Below are 13,613 nucleotides of genomic sequence, written 5' to 3' on the forward strand. Positions count from 1 at the left end.
TCAGTTTTGCTTTAGCTGGAATGTCATCTATCTGGGCTATCATAACAGACACACACCTCCCTGATGTCTCCTGAAGTCTGCGTTTGCAGGAGGATGTAAACTAGTCTGGTACTGTCCTCATCAGAGACATGAGGACTCAAAACACCAGCTGACCTCTCAGAGGCATTGAGACGGCCGGGCAGATGGTGCTGACATGCCCTCCGCAGTCAGCCTGGGCCAGGAGGATCTGGGAGGATGAACAGGCTGGAACACGCTCTGCTGCCCTCAGCTTCCCGACACCCCGAGGAGAGAGAGGAGGGCTGGGGATGTTGGCAGCACTCACACTGGTGATGTCATAAACCTACCTAACATGGTGCCACGTTCAGGGTTGGTTGACAGAGCAGTGTGTTCCTCTGCAGGGACCTACCTGGTGTGTTTTGGGGCTCTGCAGAAGGCATGGAGCCTCAGGGGGGGTTATAACGAGGAGAGCCGAGCCAGCTTTACAGCATGTATATATAGTCACTGTGTCAACACACACACACACACACACACTGACTCCACACTACAACTCTCATAAAACTGATTCATGTTTACGAGAAGTCGTCTGCCTGTCCTTCTGCTGCTGTGATGTCATGGAAAACTTGCTCCATGGTCAACTTATCTCACTGTGGCTTCTTAAAGCCACCTGACCACAGAGGTATGTGAATAGCCAGAAGAGATTGAAAGTGACAGAGTAGCCTGTCAGTGAGGCCAACTGGCCTCAACCAGTCTGATTCAGCCCACTGAGTGAATCCCTACATCCTCCTCCTAAAACAGTCTCAAACTGTTGTGAGTGTACAGCAAGGTGACAGAGCGCCTGGTCAGTCTGGCTGCCTGGCTGTGCCTGGACAGGAGTCAGTCTGGCTGCCTGGCTTTACTTGACTTTCTCAACTTTGCATCTACCTTACTTTACATGTTCTACAAAACATTTACATCCAGCCCTTCTGAGGTATAGGGATAGGGATAGGGTTAGGCCTCCTCTGGGTTAACCCTCATGGGAATGTTTGCATTTATGTTTGCATGGCTGTTTGCATGGCTGCTGTTTATTAATAAGATGGTGTGTGTCTGTCTGGGTGGGCTGTCTGTCTAGGTCTGTCTCTGTGTGTGTGTGTGTCTGGTTTCAACTTCTTGTGTGTGGGGGGGGGAGAGTGTGTGTGTGGGAGAGTGTGTGTCTGGTTTCAACTTCTTGTAAGTGTGTGTGTGTGTGTGTGGGGGGGGGAGAGTGTCTGTGTGTGTGCGTGGGAGAGTATATGTGTGTGTCTGGTTTCAACTTTGTGTGTGTCTCCTCTAGACTGCAGCTCATCGATGACCTGTCTTATGAAGACGTGAAGAAATGTTACCGGGGCTCGGTGAGTACTGCTTTATCTTCTCTTTTTTCTGTGTGTGCGTGTGTGTGTGTGTGTGAGAGAGATATTGTGTTTGTTTAGGTGTCTGTGTGTGTGTAGATTGATGTAGATTTGTGTGACATGTGGGGGGGTTTTCTTCTGTAAGATTTGATCAAAATTGGTACAAACAGAACGTGCATTTATGCATGAATCAGATCAAATTAGATCAAACCATCTATTCAACTCTTGGTCTGAACGCACGCACATACACTCAAACATGCACTCGCACACGCGCACACACACACACACAGCCACTTCCAGACTGAGACACTGAGTGTACAAGCCACACCCCCAGAATGAGCACTTTACGTTTGTAAATGTGAGTGTAAGCCGCATCGGAATATAAGACGCAGACGCACTTTATAAGCAAACAACGTTGCCGTTGCGTGGCTCAATGCTCACAAATAATTACTTGCACATTCATGCTGTAGCTGCGGACAGCTTGGATAGCGGTCTAACTAGACAACATTCCCAATCAGGGTGAACACAAAAATTATCTAAACTATATAGACCATAGCATTACACATATTAAAACATAACGAACACAACAATAGAACTCCAAACAATGCTTATTTAACTAAGCTAATGCCCTTAACTTAGTAGCTTTTCAGCTTGCCGCAGGGCATTCTGGGTACCAAGAGCAATGCACGAGTATATATCTTACAGCATTGTGTAACTGTTACACACTTGGGTTGTGGATACTATGTCCAGAAATAAAGCCAAGTCACTCATTTAGTGTCAGAATCCATTGTAATGTCTACAAAATTATTTTAGATATATTATAAGTTTAGCTAGCTTGCAAATCCTGAGGATAACCTACTGTAGCAGACCTTTCTATGTGACAACGGACAAGGGTGTTTTGTCCCCCGGGAGTTGCCGTAGGCTTGATGCTGAAAGCATTACGTGAAATCAATGAGGGCTGTTCAAATTGCGATGTCAAGAAGAGCAGTGGTAAAATACAAGTTATGAAAAGAGACCGCGTCCGTGTCTTATTGTCCACACTATCATATACAATTATATCTAAAACGAACTTACAAAGAGCTCGGTTAGACTACCAAAGTTGAATTAGTAATGTTGTTAGTGATGCTAGCGTTATTTTGCTAGCTAGCCTATAACATTTCACTGGGTCTTGCAGCTGTTTGATTAACTGAAATTATTATGATATGAAATAATTCCTCTTTCAAGTAATAAGCACCCGTTAAAGTGTTGAGCATAAAATTAGCTGCATGATCTGTAGAGATCTTGAGACGAAGACACTTTTTTGTTCTAAAACCGGACTATAAGCCGCTTCGAAATATAAGATGCACAAGCACAAGAAAACTGTAAAATCGGAGTAGAAGACATGGCTTATTTTCCGTAAAATATGGTAAATCTCACAGGTCTTTTTAATTGTGTAAATCCGTCTGGATGTTTCCCCTGTGGTCACATGGCCGTCAGAGTCTGTTCTAACACACGTCCACTCAGACGGGGAAGGGGCACCTGGCTCCCTGTCCAGGAGGAGGAAACAAGGGAACCTGCTGTCTGGAGAGAGAGGAGACCACACAGGAAGGGGAGGGGCTAAGGCAGGAAGGGGAGGTGTTCTGACAAGAAGGGGGTAGATCAGAAGTGAGACTTGACAGGACACAGGAAGACTGTATGTGTGATAGCCGATGGAGGTTAGGGCCACCTTGAGCAGCATTGTGATAGGGTTGTGTGTGTGTGTGTGTGTGTGTGTGTGTGTGTGTGTGTGTGTGTGTGTGTGTGTGTGTGTGTGTGAGACTGGACTGGACACGACCACAAGATCAGAATCAAGACCAAGTTAAAACTGGATTTACACCGCTCCTCCTCTCCTCCTCCTCCCCCTCTCCTCTCCTCCGCTTCCCCTCTTTCCTCCCCCATTTCCTCCTCTTTTCTCCCCCTCTCTTCTCCTCTTCTCACCTCTCCTCCCCCTAACCTCTCTCCTCCCCCTCTCCTCTCCTCCGCCTCCCCTCTTTCCTACCCCTTTCCTCCTCCTCTCCTCTCTCCTCTCCTCTCCTCCTCTCGTCCACCTCTCCTCTCCTCCGCTTCCCCTCTTTCCTCCCCTCTTTCGTCCCCCGTTTCCTCCTCCTCCCCTCTCTCCTCTCCTCGTCTTCTTCCTCCCTCCCGACAGACGGTGAGCAAGTACAACTCCCAGTATCACAAGCTCTTCCAGACTGTTCCCAAGGAGGAGATCCTCATGAAAGGTGAGACACAGACCAGCTCTCCTACGAAGCACCCCTAGCTTAACACAGGTGTGTGTGCGTGTGTTTATATATGTGTCATGTATATGTGTGTGTGTGTGCTCCAGGTCTCACCTGTCCTGTCTCTCCCCAGTGTACTCTTGTGCTCTCCTCAGGGACATCCTGCTGCAGGGGCGTCTCTACATCTCACGCAATTGGCTGTGTTTCTACGCCAACCTGTTTGGGAAGGACATCAAGGTACCAGTCTGACCTCCTGCTCCTCTAGCTTCCTTCACTTCCCTGTGTGTGTATGTGTGTGCGTGTGTGTGTGTGCATGTGCGTGTGTGTGCATGTGTGTGTGTATGTGTACATTCCAGCTGGTCCAGAGATTAGTTTGTTGTTTGTCCCTCCACCCCACATCCCACTGTTTGTTTTGGAGCCAATCACCAGCTTTCTCCTCCTCTTCCTCCTCCTCTTTGGATAAAAGCATCTCCTAAATGAATATATTATTATATTATTTTAATACTAGACTTGTACACGTAGGTCACATGACATTATAATAGTGTAAGTAGTGTGTGTGCTGCTCCTGCAGGTGGCCATACCGGTGGTGTCTGTCCGGCTGGTGAAGAAACATCGAACCGCGGGCCTGGTGCCCAACGGCCTGGCCATCACCACCGACACCAGCCAGAAGGTAGGACACGTCTGGTTCCCCATGGTTCCCCCCTGCCTTCCTGCCTTCCTTCCTCCCTGCCTTTGACAAATTCCTTCCTTGAATGATTTGATTCCAGTTTCCTGCTGTAGTGCTCTCAGCTGTAAGCCAGGCCAGCTCAGGTGAAACGTAGCGTAGTCATCATGTCCTGTGGTCCAGGGGCACGTCAGAGCACGTCAGAGCTCCTCATGGAGCAATCCAGACGACCTGCAGGATTCCTGCGTCGCTAGTCTGTCCAAAGTTTAATAGAGCACAGTGTTCAGTAGATCAGCCTGCTGGATAAGGCTGGACGTATGCAGGCCACAGAGGACAGAGCTGTCTTCAGAGAGTTGTCTCTGTACACAAGGCCCAAATAGAACATCCACAAAGCTAACATTGCCTGGCAAGCAAATAATAAATACAAATCTCTCATACAAAGTATCTGATTTAAAAGTGAGTAGTGTCTCCATTTACATTTAAGCATGTTTTCAGTTAGCAGGTGCTTTTAAAGCACAATCCTGTTTGAATAGTGGGTCATTTCCTGTGGGGTCAGATAGGGGTGATTTATCAGTGCCGTTCAAACAGCCAGGTGGTTTATGGATGGACCTTATGGTTGTTAGTGAAGACAGTTCAAACTTCTAGCTGAGATCAGTCTTGTCCTTGATTATGTGTAGAGGCTACTGTAACTGGGTGATACACCACACTTGATTATAATCAAGTGTGTTGAGAGATTACAATTACTAATATCCAACATGTCAGACTGTCATGTTTTGCTGAACCCTTTCAGAGCAGTGAAGCTTCAGCTGACTGTGTTGTTTCTGTTGTGATTGTCCTGCAGTACGTGTTCGTGTCCCTGCTGTCCAGGGACAGCGTCTACGATGTCCTCCGGAGGATCTGTACACACCTGCAGGTGAGCTGATCCTGCAAGTTACCCTCTAGAATGATGCTGCAAGTGACCCTCTAGAATGATGCTGCAAGTGACCCTCTAGAACGGTTGTCAAACTCATTTTCACCGAGGGCCACATCAGCATTATGGTTGCCCTCAAAGGGCCAGTTGTAACTACAATGTACCGATGTTTACGATGTAAAAATATCACTTTTAGCTGTAGCTTTGGTGGACATATTCTGCTGCGATTGCAGTCCGACTTTTAATTCTTGGCTAATATAGGGATCCTATAATTTTTTATATGTTTGAGACTGCTTAAAGATCCGAGTGTTAGTCAGGTGCGGAGCCAGACGTTGTACAGACGTTGTACAGACGTTGTACAGACGTTGTACAGACGTTGTAAACATTCGGGGATTAGCTCAAACCTAGGATGTATTGTGGGTGTGATGTGGTGCTAAATAGGGACTTCCACAGTGAATGCGAGCGTGCATAGCCCTTGAGCGAAATTATTAGGCCTTCATTTGAGCGCAAAATTGCTTTTTGAGCTTTATGTAAAATAAACATAGCCGTTTTCCAATTGGTAAAACCTTGTCTAGTGAAGGTGATGTCTTTATCATTTCTGGCTCCAAATTGTCGACAGGGGAAGCAGAAACATGCTAGCTTGGTTGAGTACTCTAACAAAGTTGAGAGCGATACCAACTTGGGTTGAATGCCCAAGGACCTTGGCTGAAAATGCGGATGGGTTACGTTTACAGAACCGGCTGCATTGGAGTGCTGTCATTCAAACCATGCTCGCCTTCACCCCCAGTTAAACTTGGAACTTTGCGTTAAACACTGATGTGTACACTGCTTTCTAGAGGCGGGATGTCTCACTTTGCCGTAACATAATCAAAATGCATTTTGAGAGATGTAGATTATGGTCAATGCACGCTGTAAAGCAGCGTAGACTAAGAGCTTAGGCCTTGAGCTTGACACGTGCCCTAGAATGATCCTGCAGGTACACTGCAGGTGTACCTGAGGTTCTCTAGACTTGAACCTGTGAGAACCATGTTGACCTGACCCTGTCTGCTTTGTGAACTCTGACCCTGTCTGCTGTGTGAACTCTGACCCTGTCTGCTGTGTGAACTCTGACCCTGTCTGCTTTGTGAACTCTGACCCTGTCTGCTGTGTGAACTCTGACCCTGTCTGCTGTGTGAACTCTGACCCTGTCTGCTTTGTGAACTCTGACCCTGTCTGCTGTGTGAACTCTGACCCTGTCTGCTTTGTGAACTCTGACCCTGTCTGCTTTGTGAACTCTGACCCTGTCTGCTTTGTGAACTCTGACCCTGTCTGCTGTGTGAACTCTGACCCTGCCTGCTCTCCTCCTGCAGGTGAACGGTAAGAAGAGCCTGAGTCTGAAACTATACCTGGAGGAACCCAGCTCCCTGTCCATGGTACACACACACACTCTCACACAAACACTCTCACACACACACACACACACACACACACACACACGCACAGACACACAGGCACTCACACATGCACTCTCCATCTCCACATATCTCTCTATTTAAACATCACTGTTGACACTGTTTAGAGTCAGCTGCTACTGTTTGTTGACTAGCTGCCATGCTATGATAGCATCTATTTCATGATCGAGGTGTACCTAGGCTCTGGGTGAAGGCTCTACAACATTTTAATATGACAGTAAATGTGGTTCTGGAGGCTTTACAAGGTTAGTGTCTCCTTTCACATCAACTTGTGTTTATCGGTCATCCCCAAACATATTCCTCTTGTTCCTTCTTGTTCCCCCCCCCCCCCCCCCACCCGCAGGATGAGTTCCCTGTGGTGGCCGACTTCCCCCCGGTGTTGAAGTGGAGGAGGCAGCCATCAGTGCCCTCGGTGTCCTCCTCCCTCCCAGACCTGCTGGGAAATTCCACCAGTAGCCTGAGCACTGTGGACACGCCCTACCCCGCAGAGGCTCCGCTCACTGGTGGGCTGCCTCACCTGTCAATCATATGCACCCTCCAATCCAGGGTCTCCCAGCTTATCTTAAATTGTCTGGAAATAAGAATAAAATAGGAAAAACATCAGTAAAGTCAATTTCGCAGCAGCATGCCTTTAGCTGTCTCCACAGTTTACACTTCCTGTCCACACAGTTAACATTTCCTGTCTACACAGTTTACATTTTCTGTTAACTCTTCCTGTTTACACAGTTTACACTTCCTGTTAACACACAGGTTGTAGGCATGCTATGTCATAGCTATTTCTTGTTGAAGGGCCAGGGTGTTGAAGCTGGGTTGGTCACTGTGAGACATGTATGCTTTCTCTAGGCTCAGTTTTATCTGTCTGTGTTTGTACGACTGGTCGATACTGTATCTTTCCTCATACCTCAAGTTGAGATGTTGGCCAGGTGCTGCTAATATCCTGTGAACACTGCCACCCTCCAAAACAAGACTGTTGACTCTCACTCTGATAACTAGGGTCACGACCAGCCTGGTTAATTAGTAATAGCCCTTGTCTAGCAGTGATCCTGGTCCTAACCTCACTAACCCTAAGCATGCTTATACAGCCACTTAATTGCCTGACCTTAGATGGTCTCTGTTAGCTTGTGTAAGATAGAGATTGTCTGAATTAGCTTGTGTTAGCTAGAGATGGTCTGGGTTAGCTAGAGATGGTCTGGGTTATCTTATGATGGTCTGTGTTAGCTTGTGTTAGCTAGAGATGGTCTGGGTTAGCTAGAGATGGTCTGGGTTATCTTATGATGGTCTGTGTTAGCTTGTGTTAGCTAGAGATGGTCTGGGTTAGCTAGAGATGGTCTGTGTTAGCTTGTGTTAGCTAGAGATGGTCTGGGTTAGCTAGAGATGGTCTGTGTTAGCTTGTGTTAGCTAGAGATGGTCTGGGTTAGCTAGAGATGGTCTGTGTTAGCTATAGATTGTCTGGATTAGCTTGTGTTAGCTAGAGATAGTCAGGGTTAGCTAGTGATTAGCCTAAATCTCAGATGTCTGTCATCTATTCTTTGCTACTCTCTCTTCCTCAGTTTTCTCCTTCAACATCTTGGTGGATTATGCCGGAGGGTGTGTGTTTGTAGCTGTGAAGCTGTGTGAAGGAGTACTGCTTTGAGTCTGTGGGGAGAGATATGGTTCTGGTATCAAGCTTCTGGTGTAGCGCTGAGAGACCAAACCAGACAAGGTCTGAGGAAAACAGCCAAAGCAGAAGACAAATTACCACACAGAACAAGCTAACCAATGCTAACGTTTGTGTATGTACAGTGTAGCGTGATGCTAAGGCTGTCGGTGAATCTCTCTGCTCCTAGTCTTCCTTGACAGAATACCAGGGATGAGAACTGGTTAGCATTTAGCCACCCCTATTGACCTCAATTCAATGTAATGCTATGCTAACTGGATCTGTGTTGTAATGACACGTCTAGACCGCGGTCTGGAGACAGAGAAGATCCTGCTGACCGAACCAGCCCCAGAGCTGGGACACCTAGAGTACCAGCTGCTCAAGTTCTTCATCCTGCTGTGAGTGATGTTCCCAGTTCTAGATACAGTTGTAGAAACAGTTACATTTGATTAAGTTCGTTTTTATCCAAAGTGACGTACAAGTAGAAAGTATCACAGAAGTTCATGGATCAGAAGCGCATAGTTCACACAAGGCACAGTGCACAGTAAACACATCTCAGCTACCAGGCACAGTGAACAGCAGTAATATCTCAGCTACCAGGCACAGTGAACAGCAGTAATATCTCAGCTACCAGGCACAGTGAACAGCAGTAATATCTCAGCTACCAGGCACAGTGAACAGCAGTAATATCTCAGCTACCAGGCACAGTGAACAGCAGTAATATCTCAGCTACCAGGCACAGTGAACAGCAGTAATATCTCAGCTACCAGGCACAGTGAACAGCAGTAATATCTGCACCACGGAGCAGGAGTAACTAATGATGACACACAGTCTCATGGAGGTACGAGCTATTCGGCTGCAGCTACACCAGGCCTTCCTCCTCTTGCAGCAGGAACAATCTCATTATCATACACTGTGCACACCCATGACAACATCTGACTCCTGCACACACACACACACACACAATGAACACACACAAACACTTACACACATTATAGACAATACCTCGTCTCCATTTAGGTACTAATAGCTACACCTATATAGCATTTTACATAGCCTATATGTTTTGTATAACCTGCACACACAGATCTCTTGTCATGTTACTGGAAAACTCTGTTATTGTTTTACTGCCACTTGCTGGTAACAAGTGGGATTGCTACTGTGTTTATGCAACAGTATGACTGTTCATTTTAGCCAATACCGCACCTGCTGTCCTCTGGTCAAGGAACATGCCCTTGTTGAAGTCAGCGTGTGTAGAAGTTTATAGTTATAAACTATAGTTTATAGTTAGAGCACTTCAAGAGGTCGCAGGTTTAATCCCTCCGTATGTACTTTGGAGACAATAATACATACAGCTCTGGAACAAATTAAGAGAACATTGCACCTTTTTCTTTCCTTTTGTAAAACATTGACAAGGACATTTTTGAGTGTGGAGCAGAAGGGTTCAAGAGACCACTGCAAGTTGAACTCTCACACAAATGTTTCCTTCTCAATGTTTTTGGAAAGGAAAGAAAAAGGTGCAGTGTTCTTTCCAGAGCTGTATGTATGTATATAGTTTTATATTCTTATTATAGTAAATGTGTCTTTATGACGTGAGGGTGACGGTGTGTTTAGGATGTGAGGGTGAAGGTGTGTTTAGGATGTGAGGCTGAAGGTGTATTTAGGATGTGAGGGTGAAGGGTGTGTTTAGGATGTGAGAGTGAAGGTGTGTTTATGATGTGAGGGTGAAGGTGTGTTTAGGATGTGAGGGTGAAGGTGTGTTTAGGATGTGAGGGTGAAGGTGTGTTTAGGATGTGAGGGTGAAGGGTGTGTTTAGGATGTGAGAGTGAAGGTGTGTTTATGATGTGAGGGTGAAGGTGTGTTTAGGATGTGAGGGTGAAGGTGTGTTTAGGATGTGAGGGTGAAGGTGTGTTTTTCTCCTCAGCATCGTGCTCCTCATCCTGTCCTCCTGCTACCTGGCCTTCAGAGTCTGCAGCCTGGAGCAACAGCTGGCCTTCCTCAACACACACTCCACCCTGCCCCTGAGAGAGAGGTAACACACACACACTCCACCCTGCCCCTGAGAGAGAGGTAACACACACACACACACTCCACCCTGCCCCTGAGAGAGAGGTAACACACACACACACACTCCACCCTGCCCCTGAGAGAGAGGTAACACACACACACACTCCACCCTGCCCCTGAGAGAGAGGTAACACACACACACTCCACCCTGCCCCTGAGAGAGAGGTAACACACACACACACACACTCCACCCTGCCCCTGAGAGAGAGGTAACACACACACTGGTCAGAGGTCAGACAAACACACATATTATAAATTGAGACACATACACATTAATATATTATAACACACACATCAACTCCTGTCCCTTTGATGATGCAGTAACTGTTTCATTAGGTTTTTGTCATACTAACGTGCACTTTTGTCCCCTACCAGGTAACCCTCACCCATCCCCATTGGACGGACGGCCTGTCAGTCACAGAGTTCACCTGCCAACAGAGTCTTGGTTCTGTGACCTGTTCCCTCTGTCACCCCCTGCTTGCCCTCCCCTGAGAAGTCTCAAGACCAACCAAGACTGAAGAAAAACACAGCACCTACACTGGCAGCCCTCTAGGGGTGCTAGCGAGGCAATAACTCCTCTCTCCCATCCCCAGAGACACTGGCTGTTTATAAATCCGAAGAACGCTAAGAACGTACTTGCGTTCTTGAGAAGAACGTTCTTGCCAAGTGTCTTGCGAGAACGGTCTTGCAAGACCGCGGGGACGGAGAGCGATTTGAGATGCGTGTGTTCTTGCAATGACTTCTGGGAAATCCGATGCGTTCTCGCTGACCAAGTCACCATCCGATGCATCCCCGATAAAAGGGGTGGATCAAGAACACTTTCGGGTATTTTTGGTGTTCTTGGTGACTTGTGTTCTTTGGATTGGAACCGTACTTGGGCAATGAAAGATGACGTCAAACAAGTTCTCAAGAACACAAGAATGGAGAAAAATGTGGATTGATAAAAAGCCACTAAAATCCACAGACAAGAACGCTAGGCAGGAAGGAATCTGAGAGAGAGCATTCCAAAAGAGGGTTGAACATGCCAGGTGTCAATGGGACTGTGCCAAAATACTTGGATGCTCATTTTAATAGCCTTGATTATTCCAGGGCTCTTACAATCCTCTTTTTGATTCAGCTGACTGTTCGCAACTTGACATTCCAACCAGGAAGTTAACCTGAACAGTTCAAACATTTCACACGCAAGTCATGTAGCTCAGTCAAGCAACATGTTGACTGAGCACAGGCTGTGAGTCATGTGTGTTCCTGAAACACACATGAAAAATGAGAAACATCACTGTATATTGTTATCAAAGGTCTGTCTGTGAGAATTCTGAGGTGTTGTTTTATCAAGCAAATGTAGAGTAATGGTACTGTTTGTTGGGTGAATGTGTGTGTGTGTGTGTGTGTATTTATGTGTGTGTATTCAACATATCTTGCACCATGGTTAAGACTATTATGGTAAGGAGTCTCTTCTGTGTAGAAGACAATGCCAGCTGCATGTAGTCATACTGCCAGGTCCCTGTAGTCGTCTGTGACACTGCTGCATGCATGAATCCCATGGAACACACTACATGATGCAGGCTTTGGAGTTGAAGGCTAAGAATGTATTGGAGAGAGGAGAGGAAGAGCTTGCTGTTCAGAAACAGTGGGAGGAGGTGTGTCGGGATGGAAAGTACTTGAAATTGAATCGTGCATTTCAGAGTTTTAAAAGGTAAAGAAGAAGCTGTAGAATTGCATAGAAACTGTGTGTGTTTTGCGTCTGACTGATACATGTCTGGTAGGCTGTAGGTTTGGAGTACTACTAGTGCACACTGAAACTTTAGAGCCAAGACTGTATGTATTTATGTGTGTATTTTTGTATTTGAGGCAGAGGCATGCTGTTGTTGTGTTTTTGTAAAAGGGTGTGTATTGTTCTCTGGAGTGTTTTAGCCCTGGGATCTCACCGTAGAGCAGAAGTACCCTGACAGGGCGTCACCTGGGATCTCACCGTAGAGAGAGTACCTCACTGCAGGACTCTGGAGGATAAACGAATTCGAAATACTTTTAGACTATAACGTTTTTAAAGTCTGTGTCGTGTTTGAGGAGATGTAGTCATATTTGACACCAGGTTATCCGTTGCTGAAGTCTGTTGATGATAACTCAGTTAGGGAGACCGCATGAGTGTTTGAATGTGATCATTGCAGGTTTACTTTTATATAACTTCACCAATAAACATGAGATATGTTCTATCACAACTGTTCCTTTTATAAGATAGGAGAAAGAATGTTGAAAAACTCTAGCAGAATAAGTCTTCAACAAAACCATCTTGTCATGAAAACCTCCATGTTTGCGTATTGTAGTAATACACCCTATTGGAGTGGAATGTATCACATTGTGCTGTGGTTGATTTTTTCAAAAGGTAAAGAGCCAGGTTTCTGGCCCTGTTTGTTTACCATGCTTATTATCATAGGTTCATGGAAAGGTCAGTGGTGGGTTTGGTGGTCTAGTCTAGACTTGATAATCAGGAGTCCTGTGGTGATCCAGTGCTGCTGTGGTGATCCAGTGCTGCTGTGGTTATCCAGTGCTGCTGTGGTGATCCAGTGCTGCTGTGGTGATCCAGTGCTGCTGTGGTTATCCAGTGCTGCTGTGGTGATCCAGTGCTGCTGTGGTGATCCAGTGCTGCATGCTGGAGGCCCAGGGGAATCTGGGAAGCAGAAAGACCCAATATGTATGAAAATAGAGAATATTTTATCAACACATCATCTTTCGCATATCGCTTTCTTTCTATTAGCAAAATCCCTGTGGTGTCCTAAATCAGTACTATTAATTCTACTACTACTACTCTACATGCTGTTGTTCATGACATGGCCCAGCCTGTAATGAATCTAATGACCACAGGGGGGAGCCAGCTCTTCCTCAAAGCAAGAAATAATGTATGTTTCCATCCAGAGGAAACTGTTTAAAGGGATTACTGTTCCAAACTAGATCTTAACTGTCCAGCCGCATATGGAACATATCTGAGAAGCTTACTGTGTGAAGTCAGACCTGCATCATCCTGTGTCTGACTGCTCATCCATCTGACTTCAGGTTGTGTTGATCTGGGGTTTCTCAAACACTCCACTGCCGTTAAAGCCTGAAGATGCTTCAGACCGTATGCTTTCTGACCGTAGCTTCACCAGGGGAGGTGAGGGAGGTGGGGGTGGTGAGGGTGATGTGAGGCAGGTGGGGGAGGTGAGGGAGGTGGGGGTGGTGAGGGTGATGTGAGGCAGGTAGGGGAGGTGAGGGTGGTGGGGGAGGTGAGGGAGGCGTGGGAGGCGGGGCAC

General features: G+C 46.4%; 1 protein-coding gene across 4 annotated transcripts in view; it reads left to right on the top strand.

Moving 5' to 3' along the window:
- Nucleotides 1-12,671, top strand: part of LOC136942015 (GRAM domain-containing protein 2A) — a 26,812-nt gene extending 14,141 nt beyond the window's left edge. For 2 of the 4 annotated variants that reach the window (XR_010876569.1, XR_010876570.1), the window contains exons 3-12: nt 1,310-1,367; nt 3,532-3,604; nt 3,735-3,838; nt 4,173-4,271; nt 5,107-5,178; nt 6,525-6,587; nt 6,970-7,129; nt 8,567-8,660; nt 10,187-10,538; nt 10,705-12,671. Coding sequence is in view for 2 of the 4 variants with exons in the window: in XM_067234740.1 (XP_067090841.1) it covers nt 1,310-1,367; nt 3,532-3,604; nt 3,735-3,838; nt 4,173-4,271; nt 5,107-5,178; nt 6,525-6,587; nt 6,970-7,129; nt 8,567-8,660; nt 10,187-10,294; nt 10,705-10,708 (835 nt within the window). In the remaining 2 variants the exon portion in view is untranslated. Of the gene's footprint in view, nt 1-1,309; nt 1,368-3,531; nt 3,605-3,708; nt 3,839-4,172; nt 4,272-5,106; nt 5,179-6,524; nt 6,588-6,969; nt 7,130-8,566; nt 8,661-10,186; nt 10,539-10,704 lie in introns of all 4 variants that reach the window. The other 2 variants (XM_067234740.1, XM_067234741.1) reach the window with 2 other exon arrangements.
- Nucleotides 12,672-13,613: the final 942 nt, after the last annotated feature.

This window comes from Osmerus mordax, chromosome 4 (genome assembly GCF_038355195.1).
Source record: "Osmerus mordax isolate fOsmMor3 chromosome 4, fOsmMor3.pri, whole genome shotgun sequence".
NCBI classification, from domain to species: Eukaryota; Metazoa; Chordata; class Actinopteri; order Osmeriformes; family Osmeridae; genus Osmerus; species Osmerus mordax.